The sequence below is a fragment of the Ctenocephalides felis genome, unplaced genomic scaffold (genome assembly GCF_003426905.1).
Source record: "Ctenocephalides felis isolate EL2017-DRISC unplaced genomic scaffold, ASM342690v1 CF-g0.4_SCAFFOLD_03573, whole genome shotgun sequence".
Lineage (NCBI taxonomy): Eukaryota > Metazoa > Arthropoda > Insecta > Siphonaptera > Pulicidae > Ctenocephalides > Ctenocephalides felis.
Window position 1 is genome coordinate 21,015,928 of NW_020539727.1, and position 24,540 is coordinate 21,040,467.

A 24,540-nucleotide genomic window follows, 5' to 3' on the forward strand; every position below is an offset into this window, starting at 1 on the left:
TTTGCTTTGCTTAAATATGTTGAAAATGCTGAATATTCTTTGGAAGTGTTGTAGATTATCTGAAAGTGTTGGAACTTTACTAAAAGTGTTGCATTTTGTTTGAAAATGTTGCGTATTTTTTAAAAATGTTGCATATTGCTTGAAAATATCGCTTGAAAATGTTGCATTTTGCTTAAATATGTTGAAAATGCTGTATACTCTCCAAAAGTGTTGTAGGTTATCTGAAAGTGTTGCAACTTGACTAAAAGTGTTGCATTTTATTTGAACATGTTGTGTATTTTTTAAAACTGTTGCATATTGCTTGAAAATGTTGTATAATGCTTGAAAATGTTGCATTTTGCTTAAATATGTTGAAAATGCTGTATATTCTCCAAAAGTGGTGTAGATTATCTGACAGTGTTGCAACTAGACTAAAAGTGTTGCATTTTGTTTGAACATGTTGGGTATTTTTTAAAAATGTTGCATATTGCTTGAAAATGTTGTATAATGCTTGAAAATATCGCTTGAAAATGTTGCATTTTGCTTAAATATGTTGAAAATGCTGTATATTCTCCAAAGATTATTTAAAAGCGTTGCAACTTGACTAAAAGTGTTGCATTTTGTTTGAACATGTTGAGTATATTTTAAAATATTGCATATTGCTTAAAAATGTTATATAATGCTTGAAATTATTGCTTGAAAATATTGCAGTTTGCATTAAAAATATTGCATTTTGCTTGAAAATGCTGTATGTTTTCTGAAAGTGCAAGCAACTTGTCTGAAATTGTTGCAACTCTTCTAAAATTGCTGCAACTTGTCTGAAATTGTTGCCACTCGTCTAAAATTGTTGCCACTCTTCTGAAATTGTTGCAACTCGTCTGAAAATTATTTTGCAACTCGTCCAAAATTGTTGCAACAGGCCCAAAATTGTTTCAACTCGTCTGAAATTGTTGCAACTCGTCTGAAAATTTGGCAACTCGTCTGAAAATTATTTTGCAACTTGTCTGAAAATGTTGCAACTCGTCCAAAATTGTGGCAACTCGTCCAAAATTGTGGCAACTCGTCCAAAATTGTGGCAACTCGTCCAAAATTGTTGCAACTTATCGGAAACTATTGCAACTTATCTGAAAATGGTATGCTTTGTCTAAAAATATTGTAGATTTTCTAAAAGTGTAGTAGACACCTGAAAAACATATTGAATCTATATTTACAAGTGAAAATGGAACAAACGCACGAGACAGTGCGCTCAACCGTCACACCATAAACACCCCTGGTTAACAATAATAGTAAAACGCTCTCTTACTTTTCATCTAATCAAATTTACTCATATCAATATCCTTTACAACTTGTTTAACACCTGTATCGGTGCTCTGTGCAATGTCTGCATTCTGGACAAATTCCTTACATTTGTGTTTGGGTTTCATTTTATCCTGAAGGACTGCTAAACTGATCAAGATAGCTTCTTCAGTACGAATGGTCCTCGAACCCTGATTAGGGATCGTGTTTAAATATTCGTCGAACAACAAACTTGGGTCGTCGGCTGTTAGATTGTCATCGCTTTCTAGAGCTGTTTCTAAACCCAGGAGGCCCCCGAAGACTATAATAGCATGATCGTAAGATAGAGATTCTTTTTGTTTTTCTAGAATAGAGTCGCCTTTGTCTGAGGTTCCTATTAGTAAATCGTACCTAGAAATATATGGTAAGATTTTATAGTTTTGCAGTGAAGTAGATGTTGTAAAGTGTCATTGTCTATCTATTATCATCTTACCCCTTCTTGTAAGGTGACTGTGTGAAGACTTCGCTTAAACTATTTGCAATCCTAACAGTGTACCCCCAATACACTCCTGTTTCAGCCCTAGGTCTGCTCGGGGACACAATGAGGCCCTTCATTTTTTTCTCGTTTTCAGTATTACACGAATTTAATTTCACAGTAACTCTTAGACCGGCAGTAAGAGTTTTATCGACAGTCACGTCGTTGAGAAGTCCCACATTGACGATGGAACCTTTTCCAACTTTTGTGGGCTTGTTTGTTACTACACCCTCCCTGAGGTAAATGATACAATGAAAAAAGAATTAGCTAGTAATAAAAAAAGACTTAACCCAATCGACGACTTTCAAATATAGTTGTAATAAACATTTTTAATGAATTTGTAGTAAACGAGCTTATGGGGCACAACTAGTGTAACCGCCTAAAAAAAGGTGATTTTTGGGAATTTATATTAGAAAAACTACTTTATCAATCATTTCAAAATTTTAGAAATATATTTATACATGCTTTAAGAATACTTAGTAAAATTTTTGAAGAAAAAAATTAAATATTTTTTAAGTTATCGTCGATCTCCAACGGCGCGACAAAAAAAACGCCCTTCACTGCTGCAGTGATTCCGGCCTTCTACGTGGATGAAATTTAAAAAAAAACAAATTCTCGTTAAACTAGATAATATTGTCTGTAAAATGAACTACGATAAAGAAAACAAATCAAAAATTGACAAAATGACGGCGTTTTTTTAAAAAAGTCGAATTTTACCCAAAATTTTGGTCCAAAAATTCGATTTTTGATCCGATCAAAAAATCAAAAGTTCATTTTACGGAGAACTATATATAGAACATGTAAAAAAAATTGAAAGTGATTCGGATCATTTGTTTTTGAGTAATCGCTGCAGCAAATTCGGAAAATGCAGTTTCGAGAAAAACGCGTTTAAAGATAAAACGATCGTTATACTGTATACTATATATATATATACTCTTTAAATGGCTGTGACTCAAAAACTATTTAAGATATCGATTTAAAATTTTGGTATGTTATTTTTAAAGGTATAACCTATCGAAATATGGAAAAATTGAAAATTCGATTTTTTGAAAATTTTACACTAGTTGTACCCCTTAAAGAAGTTTTACTTAAAAAATTTGGTTGTATCTGTTATGGCATGTGGGGTATCGTTTGAAAGGTCTTCAGTTCTAAACTCAATATTGAATTAAAATCTATCTTTTTTCATATAACTATATCACATATGATTTTAAATTTTGCCGCCGTTAAATTTGAAGTTGAAGTTGTTTCTGGTGTTGACCAATCAGAACGAAGTAGTAGAACTGTCAAATTGTCAAAGTGTGTAAATAAAGCAAACAAAAATATAAAATAATAACGAAAAGGTTAGTGTTAGTATTATAACATATTAATAATTATCAAAATATATTCGTTACACGTTCCTAACACATAAATTATAAGGCTTTTCAACTTTTAGACAGACATAGTTAGATAGCAAATAATTTAACCTACAAAAGTTAAAAATGTCTGAAGAAATAAATTCAAACACAACAATTAAAATTGAACCGATCGAATATCCTCAAGTTAAACAAGAATTTGATGATTATAAAATTGATGAAATTTGTCCACAGCAATTTCTAAAATCAGAGGTTACGGTTGAGGAGGATATAAAGCAAGAAATCATCGATGAGCAAGATTTTAAACAAGTGAGACAAGAGGTTGATGATTATGAATATACATCAAATATGAGTGTGGAGAATGATGAAATATGCCTACAGCAATTCCTAAAATCTGAAGTTACAATTGATGAGGAAATTACACAAGAAAAGATTGATGGGCAATATGCTGTGGCTAATACAAGTTTAGGTAAAAAATCTTACATATTTAATGAAGACATCAGTATTTCTAATATTTCATCTAAAAGCGTTTCTGAAAAATGTACAACAAACAATAATCGAAAACCCTATAGTTGTGAAATATGCCATAAAACATTTGCACAAAAAGAATCAATAAAACGACATCAAATTATTCACACTGGAGAACGTCCTTATGAATGTGAAATATGCAGCAAAACATTCAAAACAAACTCACATTTAAACGAGCATAAAACAATCCATACTGGAGAGCGTCCCTATGAGTGTGAAATATGCAATAAAACATTTACAGCAAAAAGATTTTTAAACGAACATAAAAAGATTCACGCTGGACAAATTCATGAGTGTAAAATGTGCAATAAAAGTTTTGCAATAAAAAATTCATTAATACGACATACCAAAAGGGTGCATGCTGGATTGCCTCCAAACTGTTGCAAAATTTGCAATACAGCATTTGCAACAATAGGTACATTAAGACAACATGAAAAAGGGATACATGATGGAGTATGCCCTGCAAGAATGCAATCAACAAAAATTTTGATTATTCCAAGCTTTACGCCTACTCAAAATATATTGTGAGGGTATTAATTGTAATTTATAAATTATATATTTCAGTAAAAATTCTGTTATTCATAAAAGACTATTGAATTTTTTATTTGAGAGAAACCTTATGAATGTGAAATATGCAATAAAAATTTCACAACAAAGGAAAACTTAAGCAGACATAAGAGTGGGAACTGAAGAACGAGACTATTGTATGTAATTTATTAATATACACATATAAATAAAGTTGGAGCATGTTTTTTGTACAATATATTGTGCAGCTAGTTTACATTAATATAATAAAGTTCAAATTTTGCATAAGATTCGATCATAATCCATTTTTCCATATAACTATATGACATATGATTTTAAATTTTGCCGCCGTTAACCACGTGGTTTAAATAATTTTGGTGTTGCCCAATCAGAACTAAGAAGAAATGTCAAAGTGTTAAATAAAGTAAAGGAAAATATAAAATAATAACGAAAAAGTCAGTGTTAGTATTATAACATGATGATAAATATCATAATATATTTATTACACGTTCACAACACATAAATTACAAGTCTTATCGGCTTTTAGGCATACATCGTTAGATAGCATTTACCATAACCTATAAAAGTTGAAAATGTCTGAAGAAACAAATTCAAACACAACAATTAAAGTTGAACCGAACGAATATCCTCAAATTAAACAAGAACTTAAAGATTATGAAAATACAACAGGCATTTGTATGGAAAATGATGAAATTTGTCTACAGCAATTTTTAAAATCTGAGGTTACGGTTGAGGAAGATATGAAGCAAGAAATCATTGATGAACAAGATTTTAAACAAGATCCTCAAGTGAAAGAAGAGTTTGATGATTATGAATATACATCGAATATGAGTATGGAGAATGATAAAATATGCCTACTGCAATTTCTAAAATCTGAACTTACGATTGATGAGGAAATGAAGCAAGAAAACATTGATGGGCAAAATGCTGCGACAACTACAAGTTTAGATGAAAAATCTTACATATATAATGAAAACGTCAGTAATTCAAGTAATATGAGCAAACCATTCAAAAATGGTAGTCTAAAACCCTATAGTTGTGAAATATGCCATAAAGCATTTGCACAAAAAGAATCAATAAAACGACATCAAGTTATTCACACTGGAGAACGTCCTTATGAATGTGAAATATGCAGTAAAACATTCAAAACAAACTCACATTTAAACGAGCATAAAATGCTTCATACTGGAGAGCGTCCCTATGAGTGTGAAATATGCAATAAAACATTTACAGCAAAGAGATTTTTAAACGAACATAAAAAGATTCACAGCGGAGAACGTCCTTATAGTTGTAAATTATGTAAAAAATCATTCAAAACAAAGCAACATTTAAATGAGCATGAGGTAATTCACACTGCAGAAAGACCTTATGAATGTGAAATATGCAATAAAACTTTCAAAACAACGCAACATTTAAGCAGACATAAAAGAGTTCACATTAAAGAACACCCTCATCACTGTAAAATATGCACAAAAAGATTCAGGACAAAAGATTCATTAACACGACATGAAATTACTCACACTGGAGAACTCCCTCATGAGTGCAAAATATGCAAAAAGAGATTTTCACACAAAGAATACCTAAAAAAGCATTCATCAGTGCATATGGAAAAACGTCCTCATAGTTGTGAAACATGCGATAAAACATTTAGAACAGAAGGGTTGTTAAACCAACATAAAATAACTCACACAGGAGAGCGTCCTTATAGTTGTGACATGTGCAATAAAACATATGCAAGAAAAGAATTACTATTACGACATAAAAAAGTTCACACTGGAAAATAAATAAATAAATCTTTATAACTGTGAAAAATGCAATAAAACATTTACAGTAAAAGATTCATTAAAATAACATAAGATTATTAACACTGGAGAACTTACTAAAGTGTAATAAATAATTTAAAAGAAAAGATGCATTAAAACAACATGAAAAAGGAGCACATGCAAAAAAAATTAAAAAAAAAATATTCATATATATATATATATATATATATATATATATATATATATGAGGGTATTTTTTATTTCCTTGACAACTCTGTAACTCATAAAAGAATATTGTATGTAATTGTTTAACCAATAAATAAAATTTGAGTTTCTATAATGTTGAAATAACTGTTTTTTAATACATGCATATGAATATAAATAGTGTAATATTTACTAATTAATATATTTTAAAATTATTGTCTAGGAAATGGATAGACTAATTTTGATGGGACTTTTTTGAAATCATTAGGCTACTTTTATTTTATTACTACTAGGAATAATGTAGCTTATATTATCTAGCAGTATCCAAGATTATTTCGTCCGGGTTTTAAAAAAGGATTAATTAGTTAGATTTTGCATTTTATCTAATCTGAATTCAAAATATTTCAACAATCTTATATAAATAAATAAATTCTTATATGAATTCTTATATATATATATATATATATATATATATATATATACAATAATGAATAGATAAAGGCATTTCTTCTAATTAGAAAACTTTACAAACAAGAATTTAATATAAAAAACTGACAATTAAAATAAGTATAATTCAATCACTTACCTAAATATAAAATCATTCTTCTGCCTCAAATGATGTGGTGCATCCAAAGGATTCAAAACTCCCGCAAATTTCAAATCACTATGTATAGGAAAAAAATGCTTTCTCAAATACTGCGGACATTCCAAATACTGCAAAATCCTTGCAAGTTGAACACAAGACTGTCTAGCAGTCTTAACACCTTCCTCATCTTCCAATTTACTCTTTTTGGCATTAACAGCATCAGGACAATCATCGAAAACAACCACTTCATCAACTTGAAAGACGCAAGCTGCCCTTGCAATCTGTCCGGCCAAGTATGTCCTGAGTTCAGGAGATTGAGCATTTTCCAAGATCGAACCTGGTACTGCAATGGCTAACGTGGACACGGGTTGCAGGGGTTCTAATTCGGGTTCTGGGGGCTTTTGAAGGGCTTCTTGTTCAAGCTTTAACTTTTTGGCGAGCTTTTCTTCTGTGCGCTTTTTACGTTCTTCTTTTCTGGTTTTGTTGAATTCTTTCCAGCTGCCATTTTGGGGCGCAGTAGTTGTCATGGTAAAAGACCTAGGAAAGGAAAAATATGATGTATATTCAATAATTATACACACCGATTACATTTAATAACTACTATAAGTGATCATAATTAAGAACTATATATTACTATTGATAAATAAAACAATGGTTTAAAATGGACAAAGTACATATAGGTTAGGTTACAAGAAACATAACTTTAAACCATAAAACTATGCAAATAAGTACTTTTTGAGTACAGGATTTGTGAAAACTACTGTTTGCAAATAACGAGTACAAATATAATCCTTGATCACTTTAAACTAACTAAATTTAATTTCAGAATTCAAATTAATAGGATTCTAAGTACAAACTTACGAATTGATTTTATTATTTATAAGATATTCAATTATTGCACACACTGATCACACTTAATCACTACTATAAGTAAATTTATTATTGCAAGTTAATTTAATTTATAACTATATATTTATATTTATTTATTAAAACGATGTTTTCAAAATGGACACTTTATAGGTTATGTTACAAGAAATGTCACTTCGCACGTGCGTGAAGTCAGTGTTGTCAAACGTCAAAACATACTTACAAAAACTTAACATTTTATTTAAAAAATGAGTAGTGCAAAATATTGTAGAATATTAATTTAAATCACTTTTTTTTTATATGTATTTATATTTTTATATTACATTAGCTGTGTAATGAATAAATAAGCTTTTATTTCGTACACCAAACCTTCAATTGGACATCTTGGTTTTAACATTTCTGAAGTTGGTTTCAAATTCAAAATGTCAGTGTAGTGTACAAATACATTTGTGTACTTTAATGCAAAAAAACTGCAGATAATACATGTTTATTACATCAAGTGCCAATCAATAATCATAATTCACCTTATATATAATAAATATTAATATAAATCAGTTTATTATGCATGAAAGACTCGAAATCCGTTCCGCCAAAATTCCATCACCTCCTGGTAAGCAAATCCATTACAATTGCTATCGTCACAGTTTTATTTATCGTTTATCATTTAATTCCAGAAATGAGACGCAAGAATCAACAGTTTTATATTTGACCTAGAGTTCGTTCGTTTGCCCTTTGAGCTTTTTAGAAATTAGATAGATAATTTTCAATTCAAGACTTTTATTTGATCATAATGACTCTGCTGGCTATAAAATATGAACATGGGAAGTTGGAGATTCTGGATCAACTTTTGCTCCCGATTCAGTCTAAATATATTTCTGTTAAGGGAGTCGAGGATGGGTGGAGGGTTATTAATAAAATGCAGGTGGGTAAGGATAGTTAAAATATATATTATAGAACAGATATTTTATTTAAGAGTTGAGATAATGATGTCTAGTTTATATTTCAAATAATACATATCGTGTGTTACCCAGTACCAAAATAGAAATGATCACTTTTTCAACATTTCATTGAACCCACATTTATTCAATATTAATCCCAGTATTTTTATAGATAAACTTGTACATTATAAGACATATTTCTGAAAGTATGCCTGGTTACAAGAAACATAACATTAAACTATAAAACTATACAAATAAGTACTTTTTGAGTACAGGTTTTCAAAAGAGTACTGTTTGCAAAAAAACGAGTACAAATATTATCATTGATCCCTTTACACTAACTAAATTTAAATTAATAATCAACGTACTGAAAGCAGTATATTTTTCTGAAATTTTTTTAATGATATAAATAAGCGATCTGATCAAAGTATTATATTTAAATGTTAAATCAAATTCAATATTACATTTTTCTTTGTATTGTATTGAAGTCTAAATACAATTGACTCATAAAAAATTGAATTGAAGTTGAATTCTCCTCAGGATTTTATTTATCTTTTAATAACTATTAAGTTCGAAGAATAAGTATAAGATAATATTTTTTTATTTATTTTATAACTTTTAAACCATTAAATTAAAATAGAAATATGCATTTTATTACTATTGCTGTTCTAAATTAATAATCTGTTCTGTAATCTATATTTTTTCAAATCTTTTATTAATTTTGTAGTCAATTTCTTTGAAAAATTTGCTTTTATTATGTAGAACAACATAGTGCTCATTGAAATATTGTAATTGACATAAAAATTACCTCCAAAAAAATTATTTCAGTTGAATTTATGGTAATATATATATATATATATTGAATTTTGTGATATGATTGAAAGGAATATTAAATGTTAAATATGAACAATACAACACTCAGATTTTTAACACACACTTTACTTGGTAATTACAGACGTTTCGAGACCATGGTATGCCTCATCTTCAGTGTAAATTCAAAAACAGTTACACATTCTTTAATATTTTATTTAAATTACATTTAATTTTTGAAAATACAAAAAACACCAACTATCTCTTGCAGAGCTTGACACAGTACTAAAACATTTGAATAGATACAGAAATATTTTAAACAAATCTTGTATCGTTCATATTTAACATTTAATATATATATATATATATATATATATATATATATATATATACATAATTTTTTTCCCTCAGGTTCGAGGAGCTCCAGCCATAGCTATAGTTGGATGCCTTTCTCTTGCCATTGAAATTCTTGGACAGGTCTTTGATAGCAAAAAGTTTTTGCGTCAAGAGGTAAATAAACAGAACAATACACATATAATATATTTGACATATAATTTTTATATTTATTTATTAGATTGAAGGTAAATTAAATTATTTGGTATCATCACGACCGACAGCAGTAAATATGAAAATTGCAGCTGATGAATTAATTGAACTGGCAAACACTTTGGATAAAAATGAGGATATATCTGTTGATGAGATGAAGGAAAAGTATGATTATATTATATATATATATATATATATATATATATATATATATATTGTTAAGGTTTTCAGCCACAAGTCGAAAAAATAAAAGCAGAAAGTAAATATAAAATCTTCTTTAATACGTTTTGAGCTATTATACTAGCTTATCATTCGCCTAAAATACAAAAAAGTAATAAAATAAAGTAACAAAATAAAACAGAATTAAAATTGTATGTACCAAACCAGTTTAAAATTATTTTTTTATATAAAATTTGACAATTATAACACCAATATTTCCTATTGTGAAAAAGAAGAAGAAAAGAAAACATCAAGTTTTTTTACCACTTGTTCAAATATTAAAAAAATCAGACTTACATTCATTAATTAAATTTTGATAACTGTCAAAAAGCATAGAAGAAGAACTTCTCTTATTTACACATTGTGAATTTAAAAAAATGAAAACAGATTCAGCAAACCTTAGGTCAACATTTTGTTCAATATATAAAATAACGGGATTGTTTAAATCAAAAGTGTGTTTAAAATTTTGCATATGGTCTGAAAGCATTGTTTTGTATTGATTTTTATTTTTTGATTTATAACTATGTTGAAGCATTCTCTTAGATATATATTGTGAACTCTCTCCAATATAGAATTATTTCAATTCACTTTGTAATAATCAAGATATATATATATATATATATATATATATATATATATATATATATGATTTAGTAGTTAATTTTGATGTTGAAATATATGAGTGAGTTCTTGAGGGCGATACATCAAACAAAGAAAAGCCAAAGATTTATAAAATAATCTTTATTTCCAAACGTTTCGACATTCAATTTAATGTCATCATCAGTGGATCTAAAAACAGTATGAAAATTAGCATATCTAGGTAATTATAATATATGTGGATTGGTAAAGTAACTATACAATAAGAGAAAAATTAACAAATAGCAACACTTAACAACAAACCAAATATAAAAGATAGGAAAGGTAGTAGAGACTAGAATTAAATAAATAATTAAAAAGTATAGGCAAAAATATTTAAGTACACTCATATAAACTTACGCATATATACATATATGTACGTACACATATACACACATATACATATATATATATATACATATATATATATATATATATATATATATACATGCATATATCCATATACACACACATACAAACATATAATACACATATACATATCATTTTAGATCCACTGATGATGACATTAAATTGAATGTCGAAACGTTTGGAAATAAAGATTATTTTATAAATCTTTGGCTTTTCTTTGTTTGATGTATCGCCCTCAAGAACTCACTCATATATATATATATATATATATATATATATATATATATATATATATGTATTTATCTATTTATTATTTTAGATTTGTCCAAGCCATAGAAGCAATGCTGCAAAAAGACATAGCTGATAATAGAGCTATAGGCGAATACGGAGCTACAGCTATTTTAAACGAATCAGCAAAAGATTCAGTGTCTGTATTGACACATTGTAATACTGGTTCTTTAGCAACTGCCGGGTAAGAAAAATTAATTATTAACTCTCTATATATAGCATTTATATTTTTATAATCAACTAGATGACCTGACAGACGTTGTCCATGTGTGCAATTTTTTAATATAATATACTAATATTTACCGTTTACCTTAAAATAATAATTATTGTTTTTTAAATTACTCTTCACACCAAAATGCATATACATTTATAATATGTTGAGTTATGCACTTACCAACACATTTTGCAATTTATTTTTATATTTTAGATTAATATTAAAATGTTATGTATATATTGTTCTATGTTGTATCGTTATTATTATATGGTTTGAAATAAATATGTTAGAAATAAGAAATCGAAATTCCTTGCTCCTAGGGGCTCAAATATTTCCAAATAAATAAAAAAAAAATCTCTGGCTTTTCTTCCTAAGTAAATACTTATTTTATGAAATATATCAAATTTTTGTAACAAGAAAATTCGAAAATATCCATATTAAGGACCACCCTAATGTATATAAAAACTATTATATTTTTTTAATTGAATTTAAATCTATTTCCTTTCTAGTTATGGAACTGCCCTAGGTGTCGTACGATCCATACAAGAACGAAATAAATTAGGTATTAAATTAATGAATATCTAACAAAAAAAATATAAAGTTTGAATGTTTGATTATAAATTTTATTCCCCAGATCATGTTTTTTGCACTGAAACTCGTCCGTACAATCAAGGAGCCCGATTGACAGCTTTTGAATTAGTCCATGACAAATTGCCTGCTACTTTAGTTTGTGATAGTATGGTTGCTGCGTTGATGAGGACGAAAAGCCTGGATGCTGTTGTTGTTGGAGCAGATAGGGTGAGTAAAACTTCTTTAGGCGCGACTAGGGTGTAATGCAACGGAAGTGCGTTACGGTAGATAAGATGAGATAAGAGTCGAGTGCCGATGATTTGTCATTCGCTCTCGATGATATCTTTTCTATACGGGTCGATTGTGATTAGTCGTCGCGTATGTGAATAGAGATCTGTCGTTGTATGCGTACCGATATCAACAAGGAAATCGGCATAGATAAATGAATATTTTAAAGTTACATCGTAGTACAAATCTTGATTTAATACAACGGTTTCCAAACTGTGGGGCGCCAGACTGTCCTAAGGGGGGCGCGTACAATTGTTTCCAGAATACTATTATCGAAAATAACCCAACATTTTTGGAACGTTATTAAAAATTAAACAAAAAACATTTAGTTTTTATGAATATTTTTACATAATATTGCATATTAATTTGTAGTCTGATAATATCAGTTGAGTATTTATAAAATTAAACAGTTAAAAAAAAATAAGGGGGGGCGCAGCTATTTTTTTTATATTTGCAGGGGGCGCGATGCAAAAAAGGTTGGAAACCGCTGATTTAATGAAAAATGCCTGAATCAAGAAAATATTTTACTCTGTTCCTTGAATATAATAAAACAAATTAAACATTTGTGCCGTGTACTAAACGTAAGTTTATTGATTAGAATTTATTTCTATATTATTCGTAGTTTCTATATTTCATTTTGTGTATTAATTTGCATTTCTCTATTTTTATTATGTTATTAAGTGAATGATTATTTGTTTCTGTCTGTAAGTTATTGGTGGGTGTTAAATATGGAATATTAAATGCTATTTTTATGGCTTTATTCATTATTCTCTGTATGTCATTTAGGTTAGATTCAGTTTTTTGGCTCCATGTTGTTATTCCATATAAAATTATAGGTATTACTTGCGTTTTAAGAATTAGTTTCTTATATTAAAGAATTACATTATATCGCCAGCGAAAAAGTATAAAAAATACAAGCAGTCAATGAATGCATGTTAATTTTAGTTACATGAAGTTCTTCAAACACAATTGTTACATTATGAGTGAAGTTGCAAAAACAATATTTGTTTAGTCGTTTTTTTTTTGACGAAACAGTGGATCCTTTTCAAAGCCTCTGTTAATGTTCCTATCTTTCTTTTTATATTGTTCATATGTTCTGCCCACGTCAGTTTTTCATTTATTATCAGTTCTAAGTATTTTATGCTTTCCACTTCTTCTATTTCTGTATTATTTACTTTAATATTTAATTTAGTGTTCCCGGTATTTTGTTTAGGTTTGAAATATTAGGTTGTCAAATATCTCCCTTCCGCTTTTTTGCTCTTGGTTTAATACAAAAAGGCGGAAGGGAGATATTTGACAACCTTATATATGTATTTTGTTTTATCGATGTTAATTGTCAGTTTATTTCCAATTATCGACTCAGAGTATATCCTCATGGCCGTGTTTATAGTATCTTCCCATTTAATATGTATCTTCCCTTTAATTTTGCGTCTTCAAGGCTATTGGTGTATAATAGATATAATAAAGGTCCTAATACAGAACCTTGTGGAACTCCACAGGTTATGCTACATCCTCCACTTGTGAAATTTCCCACCTTCGTCCTTACCACTCTTTTCATGAGGAAATCTTTGATAATGCTGTAAGATAAACCCTATACACCCAAATCTTATAATTTTAACCAAAATTTTTAAATTTTAAAGTTACATCCTAGTACAAATCTTGATTTAATGAAAAATGCCTGAATCAGAAGAATATTTTACCCTGTTCCTTGAAAATAATAAAACAAATTAAACATTTGTGTAGTAAACGTATGTTTATTGATTACAAATTATTTCTATATTATTCGTAAATAAGAAGGGTCTCTACTGACGACCAAACTAAAAGTGAAAAAGGTGGGGGACTCTACTGACGAGCAAAATAAAAATAAAATTCAAAGAGACTCTACTGATGATTAAATTAAAGTTAAAGGTAAAAGGGACTATACTAACGAGCAGAGTGAAAGGGACTCTACAGACGAGCAAAACTAAATTTTTTTTTGGTTTATTGTTCATAGCAAAAAATACACAAAACTAAAAATAAAAGAAAAATAAACTCTACTTGTAATTAAATTAAAAATAAAAGAAAATGGGACCCTCCTGACGAGCAAACTAAAAATTAAAGAGAAAGGGACTCTACTGACGACCAAATAGAAATAAAATTCAAAGAGACTACTGATGATTAAATTGATAATTAAAGGAAAAAGAAAAAAAAAGACTCTACTAACGAACAAAATTACTAATTAGAAAAAGGGACCCTCCTGACGAGCAAACTAAAAATTAAAGAGAAAGGGACTCTACTGACGACCAAATAGAAATAAAATTCAAAGAGACTACTGATGATTAAATTGATAATTAAAGGAAAAAGAAAAAAAAAGACTCTACTAACGAACAAAATTATTAATTAGAAAAAGGGACCCTCCTGACGAGCAAACTAAAAATTAAAGAGAAAGGGACTCTACTGACGACCAAATAGAAATAAAATTCAAAGAGGCTACGGATGATTAAATTAATAATTAAAGGAAAAAGAAAAAAAAGGACTCTACTGACGAGCAAAATTGAAAATGAAAAAAAAAGGACTCTACTGACGAGCATACCAAAAAAATAAAATTAAAAAGGGACTCTACTGACGAGCAAAATAAAAATAAAATTCAAAGATACTCTACTGATGATTAAATTAAAAATTAAAGAAAAACGAACTCTACTGACGAGCAATCTAAAAATAACATTAAAAAGGGACTCTACTGACGAGCAAAACTAAAAATAAAATCAAAAATAGACTTGTAGTTTCTATAAATCTTTCAAGTTATTGAAATGGAAAATATTTTTTAGGCAAGACAGATATTACAGTTGCTCAAAGAATGAGATTATATCGCCAGCGAAAAAGTAAAAACAAATACAAGCAGTCAATGAATGTATGTTAATTTTAATTACATGAAGTTCTTCAAACACAATTATTATATGATGATGAGTGAAATTGTGAAAACAATATTTGTTTAACATAATCCACTGTGTGAACGAATATTATAGAATTTATTAATCAGCAATCACTTCATTTCTCTAATGAAGGTTCATTTCGAAATGCTAATTACAATGACAAACCGATCATGTCATATTTGAAGTATGACTAATTACATTATTGTTTTTAAATATTATACATATTTTTAATGCTATTATAAATATATAATTTATAATTTATCATTATATAAATGTGTATAATGGTTGACACTAATAAATGTGTGCATCACGAGTGTTATCACCATATTACTGATAAACATTATTCAAATTTGTTATATGATGTATTTATTTTTATTTAAATGCCATCTTGTACAATAGCAAATAAGTTTTATTTCAATCGCGTGTGAACCTTACGCGCACTCTTTTTTTATTAATAATTTGTTCTAAATTGCAGGTTGCTGCCAATGGAGACACAGCCAACAAAATAGGCACATACCAAATAGCAGTTTTAGCAAAACATCATAAAGTACCATTCTATGTAGCAGCTCCATTTACATCCATAGACTTTACGGTAACAAAATTCACCATTACCATCACCATCATTCAATTTATCCACTAATTACCATCTATTTTCTACCAGATTCCCTCCGGTGATAGGATAATAATTGAGGAAAGACCAGAGCGCGAAATGACCCACATCGGGGAGTACAGGATCGCCGCCAAAGGTAATGGTCAACAAAAATGTGAACTCTTACTTATTTAATCCCTCATTTTAGCTAATGTTTATACAGGTATCACCTGCTGGAATCCTGCTTTTGATGTCACACCAGCAAACCTTATTAAAGGCATCATCACCGAAAAGGGAGTCTTTCATCCTTCCAAACTCTCTGATGAACTGGATAAATGACTTGGTAAATGGACGGTTGATGGAGTTACGAGATAAAAGGCAAGGAAAAGACGCTTTTATATGAAATATATGTTTATATACTATGTTAAATACCTAGTACTAGGGAATGCAATACCGATGGAAAATTTCAATACCGGTATTTTGGTAATTTTTCATTTTAAAACCGGAATACCGGTGAATTACCGGTGTTTTTATTATCTTAAACAAACGTAAACAGAATTGAAAGTTACTAGTACAAATATAAAATAATGTATATACAACTACAACTATATTCAACTAAACAATAAAATCAATAAAATAACACAATAAATGCATTTTTTTAAATAATGATTTAACAAAATTATATCCAATTTAATTAATTCATTATAGTCCAGTCATTTGGTGCAAAAAAAGGCCGGTACAGTACTCTGGGAATTCTGAAAATTGGTAATCTTATAGATTTCGAGGTGCTCTTTACGAAAATCAACTTTGCCACCTCAAATTTAAACGGCAAGTTGCCGCCATATTGAAAAAATGACGTCAAAAAACAGCTTTTTTAAAATATCTCCTTTCTGGCTCATTCTACGATAAAAGTGTCTGTGTACGAATTAAACTAGAGAAAATTTCCTACAATTCATTAGAAAACCGTTTTTTTGTAAAATTGATAGTTTGGGAGTACGGCCGCCTCAAAGTCTTTGCTGCTCTCGCCGTAGTATCAAATCTGTCCATATATGACAGCACTTCGAACTTGACCACATTCTCTCTAATAATAAATATTTTCAATGTTAAATTAAGCGAATAAGATCTAAATTAATTCAAATATTTTTCTGTTTTTTTGGTGAATTTTTAACGCTTCAAGCTACTTGAAGCTATAAGGTGCTACTTAAGCTATAAGTATACCTATAGCTACTTTGCCATTGAAGTGTTAAAAAATTAGCAAAAAAAACGAAATATTTAAATTATTTTATTTTTAGATCTTATTTGCTCAATTTAACATTGAAAATATTAATTATTAGAGAGAATGTGGTCAAGTTCGAAGTGCTGTCATATATGGAGAGATTTGATACTACGGCGAGAGCAGCAAAGACTTTGAGGCGGCCGTACTCCCAAACTATCAATTTTACAAAAAAACGGTTTTCTAAGGAATTGTAGGAAATTTTCTCTAGTTTAATTCGTACACAGACACTTTTATCGCAGAATCAGCCAGAAAGGAGATATTTTAAAAAAGCTGTTCTTTGACGCCATTTTTCCAATATGGCGGCAACTTGCCGTTCAAATTTGAGGTGGCAAAGTTGATTTTCGTAAAGAGCACCTCGAAATCTATAAGATTACCAATTTTCAGAATTCCCGGAGTACTGTACCGGCCTTTTTTTGCACCAAATGACTGGACTATTATTACTATATTGAGTACTTTTCACCAAAAACGAACTTATGAGTAAGAAAGACCAAAAACTCATAAAAGATCATATTAAATTTTTTTTATTTATATATATATACATTATTTTCATATCTCAGTCAGGCAGAGGTGTCTGGTATGAGAGATTATGAAAAACAGTTTTCATATTTTAATGTTAATAATGTTTGCATTATTATAATAAACTGTATTGTCTGAATTCGATGTGTTAAACTAGCATAATCCCCAATATTTTAAAAAAATAATTTTCTACACTAATTTAAGATCGGATTTTTTGTCGAGATAAATAAGTTACTATAATTGTTGAGTATTGTTATTTAAAACAATGTGATGCTTCTATAGTATTTTCAAACTTTGAAACGTTTTCGAAAAATAATATTTTATAATTGTAATAAGAAGCAAAAATATTTAGTAATTATCATAATTATTATGTATAAAGTTAGAAAAAAATAAAGATTACGCGGTGGTAATCTGTATGATATAAAATATTTTGGCGCAAATATCACTTAAAAAACTGTTAAATTTTTACAAAATATGAAACAAACATCATTATCTATCAGTCTAATTCTATTTATTGTAACACAATATGAAGCCCTTTGGAAAGCAATAAATATTCAGTTTAATGACGAGTTGAGATAATACTTGACATTTGTTTATCATATATAATCACTTGAAGATATAGCTGTTTATGCGATTATGGAATTTAAAGATAAATTTGTTCTGAGAAATTTAAACTTTAGGGTATTATGTATCAAATAGCGTTTATGTAAAAATACCGAAAATACCGGTATTTTTGGAATAAATGCCGCCGAAAAATCGGGCGGTTTACCGGTAATTCGGTATACCGATATACCGGTATTGCATTCCCTACCCCCTTATACGTTGCATTCACTGCCTATTATAATTATTTTTGTCATGAGAGTTGCAATAAAATATTATTGCTTAGCTTTTGTATACATTCTAATATTTTATACTAAATGTGCAACTGAAATAAATCTATAGACTAGCATAATACAATTAAATATTTGTAATAGATTTTAAACCCTGTATGTTACTTTTGTTATATTTGTTAAGTAATATACTATTTTTATAAACAACGTGTTTAAATAGATAGAATTTTTATATCACAGCTCATTTACATTCATAAAATACAACATTTGTCAACAAATACATATAGATTTAAAAATATATTTTCTTTAGCATTCTTGAAGACTAGAATCGATTGTTTCTTGAGATTCTACCAGAGGCAAAGTTTCGGTTGTTAGAGGCAAATTTGTGGTCGATGATACATCAGATAATAATCTGTTACTGAAGTCACTCATTTCTGCTTCAGATTGTTCTTCGTTTTGTAATTTTTCAGCTTTTTTTCTCTCTTTGTGACGTCTAAGGGATTTTTTTAATATGAGAGCACCTGAGAAAAATAATAAATAGATAATAAAAAGTTTAATGATAATAAAAATAATAGAACAAATAATAAGGAACAAATTTTACCTTTTACTGTGTTGTATAATGTTTGTAACTGTTCTCTGTTTTCGGAGACCTGAGAACTGAAAAAAAAATGTATATATATATATATATATATATATATATATTTCAAGTAACTAGCAGCCCATTCGTCGAAATAAAAAAGGTAATAAAGTATTAAAAACTTTTATTTATACGTTTCGACACCAGATGCGTGTCATCATTTAGCAACTACAATAAATTTGAAAATTTATTACTTTTACTAATAATAAAAACCAATATAAAATATTTATAAACATAGAGAAACATTATACATACCACCAAGACAAAAACACTCAAAAATATTATTAAAAAAAAAAAAATTAAACTTGTAACATATTAGAAAAGGACTTTTTTTTTGGAAAAATAATGAATAACTACAAAATAAAAAACATTTTGAAAGAAGTTTTAAAATGTAAACATTTCAAAAAAATGTCCTTTTCTAATATGTTACATAAGTTTAATTTTTTTTTTTAAATAATATTTTTTTGAGTGTTTTTGTCCTAGAGGTATGTATAATGTTTCTATATGTTTATAATTATTTTATATTGGTTTTTATTATTAGTAAAATTTTTTTTTTAATTTATTGTAGATGCTGAATGATGACACGCATCTGGTGTCGAAACGTATAAATACAAGTTTTTAAATACTTTATTACCTTTTTTATTTCGACGAATGGGATGCTAGTTACTTGAAATATGTTTCAACGTCGAAAAAACTATCAAGATATATATATATATATATATATATATATATATATATAAAGCAATAAATATTTATTTATGTACGTTTTGACTCTGTATGTGTGTCATCATTCACATCCGAACCAGAACATTGTTTTATGAAATTAAAAAGATTTTTTTAAGAAAACGAATAAGATTTTGAAGTTTAAATAATAAGATTAAGAATGAGATTATATCGCCAGCGAAAAAGTAAAAAAATACCATCAATCAATGAATGTATGTTAATTTCAATTAAATGAAGTTCAAACACAATTATTTAGTTAGTTATATGATTAACAAATTTTAAAATGCTTCAGTTTACTATTAAAATATTTAACTATTTTTACATTAAATGGGGATGAAACTTTCGTTACATATGAACTTTTTAAATTTTCATTATTTAAAATCATTAATTTAAATAAAAAGCAAAGAGATTATTTTAAGCAAAAAAATTACCAAGAAAGTTGTACAATGCAGCAGAAATATAAAAGTGCCTCTTTAATGCTATTAAAACTCATTTTATTTAAAAATTTTATATGCAAGTGTATAAAACAGTTTTTACTAGATTTCAGTAAATTTCATCTAGTTTTTACTAATATAAATAAAATATAATGTACAACATGAAAATTAAAAGTTATTTGGAAAATTGTACAAAATGTACGAAATTCATATGTGGCAAATTATCAAAATACTAAAGTCTGCATTTCAATTAAGAATTATGCGAAATTTAATATCCAAGTATATATAAGGGTTTCTACCAGATTTTAGTAAATTTTATGCAATTTTTACTAATGTAAACAAATTAAAATGCGCGAGATGAAAATTAGGTTATTTGAGAAAAAGTAAAAAAATGTTCTGAATCCATTTATTGTATATTAGCGAGACACTAAAGTCTGTCTTTCAATTACGAATTTTTCAAAATTTTAATACTTAAGTGTATATAATAGTTTTTACTAGATTTTAGAAAATTTTATCTAGTTTTTACTGATGTAAACAATTTATAATGTCCCAAAGGAAAATTAAAAGTTATTTGAAGAAATGTAAAAAATGTCCTGAATCCAAATTATGGAAATACTAAAGTCCGCATTTCAACAGCGAATTATTCAAAATTTCAATATCCAAGTGTGTATAACAGTTTTTACTAGATTTTAGTAAATTTTATCTAGTTTCTAGTTTCTATTAATGTAAACAAATTATAATGTCCGAAACGATAGTTAAAAGTTATTTGAAGAAAAATAAAAAAAATGTCCTACATCCATATAATGCAAATCTTAAAAATACTGAAGACTGAATTTCAAATACAAATTATTCAAAATTTCAATTTAATGGAGTTTTTATTAATGTGTACAAATTAATGAACATTTTAAGTCGTTAGAATAAACATAAAAAAATCTCTTTTGTTAATTATCAAAATACTACTACAACAAAAAACTAAATCAATTAAATCTAAACAAAAACTACCATCTAACTCTATAAATATCACATGCAAAGCGATTTTAAAGTTAGTAACATTCAAACCCCATTTATATTGTTAAAATTGGCAGTAAAAATGCAAATATACAACAATTCATGCATTAATAAATAAATATACATCCCCAAACCAAAAAAAAAACCACTCCGTTGTACCTGTATTTATCTGTTATGTCTTTTAGTGGTTTAGATGATAATCTCTTCATCACCCTGAATGCACATTAGAAAAAAAATAAAAATATATTATAATTTTAATTAACATATCAGCAAATACTTTAATCGATGAATTTTAATAATATAAATATAATAATACTCAATAAAAAATACTAATTGATATAAATAGCTGCAGGACATAATATGTCATATTATGATAAAATAAATAAATGTTAGAGTACCCAACTAAAGAATTTTTTATTTATGTACTATTTGTAGTTAAGACTTAAAATTGGGCACAATATACCTTAATGTGTCTACTATGATAACAAATACTAAAATCCATGAATTTATTTGTAATTTTTTCAAAAAAATACTAATGTGGATAAATTACACCAAGACATATGCTTTGTTTTGATAAAATCTGAAAGTGTTATAGTAAAGTTTAGGATTTTTTTTATAAATGTACTATTTGTAGTAAAGACTTAAAAGTTGGGTATAATATACCTTAAAGTATCTACTATGACGACAAATACTAAAATCCATGAATTTGTTTGTAATTTTTTTTAATAAAAATACTAATTCGGATAAATTACATCAAAACATATGCTTTGTTTTGATAAAATCTGAAAGTGTTATAGCAAAGTTTAGGATTTTTTTTATAAACGTACTATTTGTAGTTAAGACTTAAAAATTGGGCACAATATACCTTAATGTGTCTACTATGATGACAAATACTAAAATCCATGAATTTGTTTGTAATTTTTTAAATAAAAATACTAATTTAGATAAATTACATCAAGACATATGCTTTGTTTTGATAAAATCTGAAAATGTTATAGTAAAGTTTAGGATTTTTTTTATAAACGTACTATTTGTAGTTAAGACTTAAAAATTGGGCACAATATACCTTAATGTGTCTACTATGATGACAAATACTAAAATCCATGAATTTGTTTGTAAATTTTTTAATAAAAATACTAATTTGTATAAATTACACCAAGACATATGGTTTGTTTTTATAAAATCTGAAAGTGTTATAGTAAAGTTTAGGAATTTTTTTTAAATGTACTATTTGTAGTTAGGACTTAAAAGTTGGGTATAATATACCTTAAAGTGTCTACTATGACGACAAATACTAAAATCCATTAATTTGTTTGTAATTTTTTTAATAAAAATACTAATTTGGATAAATTACACCCAGAAATATGCTTTGTTTTGATAAAGTCTGAAAGTCTGAAAGGGAATTTTTTATAAATGTACTATTTGTAGTTAAGACTTAAAATTTGGGTATAATATACTTTAAAGTGTCTACTATGACAACAAATACGAAAATCCATAAATTTGTTTGTAATTTGTTTAATAAAAATACTAATTTAGATAAATTACATGAAGGCATTTGCTTTGCTTTGATAAAATCTAAAAGTGTTATACTAAAGTTTAGGATTTTTTTATAAATGTACTATTTGTAGTTAAAAATTAAAATTTAGGTATAATATACCTTAATGTGTCTATTATGACCACAAATACTAAAATACATGAATTCTTTTATAATTTTTTTAATATACTAATTTGGATAAATTTGAAAAAAGACATATGCTTTGTTTTGATAAAATCTGAAAATGTTATAGTAAAGTTTAGGATTTTTTTATAAAAGTACTATCGATAGTTAAGACTTAAAAATTTGGCATAATATACCTTAATGTGTCTACTATGACAACAAATACTAAAATCCATGAATTTATTTGCATTTTTTTTAATAAAAATACTAATTTTGATAAATTACATCAAGACATATGCTTTGTTTTGGTAAAGTCTAAAAGTGTTATAGTAAAGTTTAGGAATTTTTTATAAATGTACTATTTATAGTTAAGACTCAAAAATTGGGCATAATATACCTTAATGTGTCTACTATGACGACAAATACTAAAATCCATGAATTTGTTTGTAATTTTTTAAAATAAAAATACTAATTTGGATAAATTAAACCAAGCAATATGCTTTGTTTTGATAAACTGAAAGTGTTATATTAAAGTTCAATTTTTTTTAAAATGTACTATTTGTAGTAAAGACTTAAAAATTGGGTATAATATACCTTAAAGTGTATACTATGACGACAAATACTAAAATCCTTGAATTTGTTTGTAATTTTTTTTAATAAAAATACTAATTTGCATAAATTACACCAAAACATATGCTTTGTTTTGATAAAATCTGAAAGTGTTATAGTAAAGTTTAGGATTTTTTTATAAAAGTACTATTTGTAGTTAAGACTTAAAAGTTGGGTATAATATACCTTAACGTGTCTACTATGATGACAATAACTAAAATCCATGAATTTGTTTGTAATTTTTTAATAAAAATACTAATTTGGATAAATTACACCAAAATATATGCTTTGTTTTGATAAAATCTGAAAGTGTTATAGTAAAGTTTAGGAATTTTTTATAAAAGTACTATTTGTAGTTAAGACTTAAAATTTGGGTATAATATACTTTAAAGAGTCTACTATGATGACAAATACTAAAATCCATGAATTTGTTTGTAATTATTTAATAAAAATACTTATTCGTATAAATTACACCTAAACAAATGCTTTGTTTTGATAAAATCTGAAAATGTTATAGTAAAGTTTAGGAATTTTTTTATAAATGTACTATTTGTAGTTAAGACTTAAAAGTTGGGCACAATATACCTTATTGTGTCTACTATGACGACAAATACTAAAATCCATGAATTTATTTGTAAGTTTTTAAATAAAAATACTAATTTGTATAAATTACACCAAAACATATGCTTTGTTTTGATAAAATCAAAAAATGTTATAGTAAAGTTTATTTTTTTTTACTTTAAATTAAATAAATGAATTACATCACATTGGCATGAGTCTTGTTGAGCTGATAAATAGATAAATAAATAAATAAATATATATATATATATATATAT

The 24,540-nt window shown here is 27.3% G+C and overlaps 3 protein-coding genes and 1 pseudogene across 3 annotated transcripts; 2 read left to right on the plus strand and 2 right to left on the minus strand.

Moving 5' to 3' along the window:
- The window catches only part of LOC113389737, a 55,296-nt pseudogene that overhangs the window by 26,353 nt on the left and 4,403 nt on the right, over positions 1 to 24,540 (minus strand).
- LOC113389372 (putative methyltransferase C9orf114 homolog) lies at positions 1,290 to 7,769 on the minus strand. Its single transcript, XM_026626420.1, has 4 exons — positions 7,630 to 7,769; positions 6,769 to 7,305; positions 1,748 to 2,023; positions 1,290 to 1,665 (listed from the first exon to the last, which is right to left on the minus strand). The coding sequence occupies exons 2-4, from the start codon at positions 7,293 to 7,295 to the stop codon at positions 1,290 to 1,292; spliced, it is 1,179 nt and encodes a 392-aa protein (XP_026482205.1). The 5' UTR covers positions 7,296 to 7,305; positions 7,630 to 7,769.
- Positions 4,614 to 6,146, plus strand: LOC113389371 (zinc finger protein 583-like). Its single transcript, XM_026626419.1, has 2 exons — positions 4,614 to 4,655; positions 4,742 to 6,146. Exon 2 carries the CDS (start codon positions 4,788 to 4,790, stop codon positions 5,997 to 5,999), a length of 1,212 nt encoding a protein of 403 aa, XP_026482204.1. The 5' UTR covers positions 4,614 to 4,655; positions 4,742 to 4,787; the 3' UTR covers positions 6,000 to 6,146.
- Positions 8,107 to 16,527, plus strand: LOC113389373 (methylthioribose-1-phosphate isomerase-like; the record flags this gene model as incomplete). Its single annotated transcript, XM_026626421.1, is given in 10 exon segments — positions 8,107 to 8,245; positions 8,310 to 8,557; positions 9,795 to 9,893; positions 9,958 to 10,094; positions 11,473 to 11,625; positions 12,165 to 12,217; positions 12,290 to 12,453; positions 15,901 to 16,017; positions 16,087 to 16,171; positions 16,238 to 16,527. Coding segments are annotated over 9 exon segments (1,056 nt in total). The 5' UTR covers positions 8,107 to 8,245; positions 8,310 to 8,425.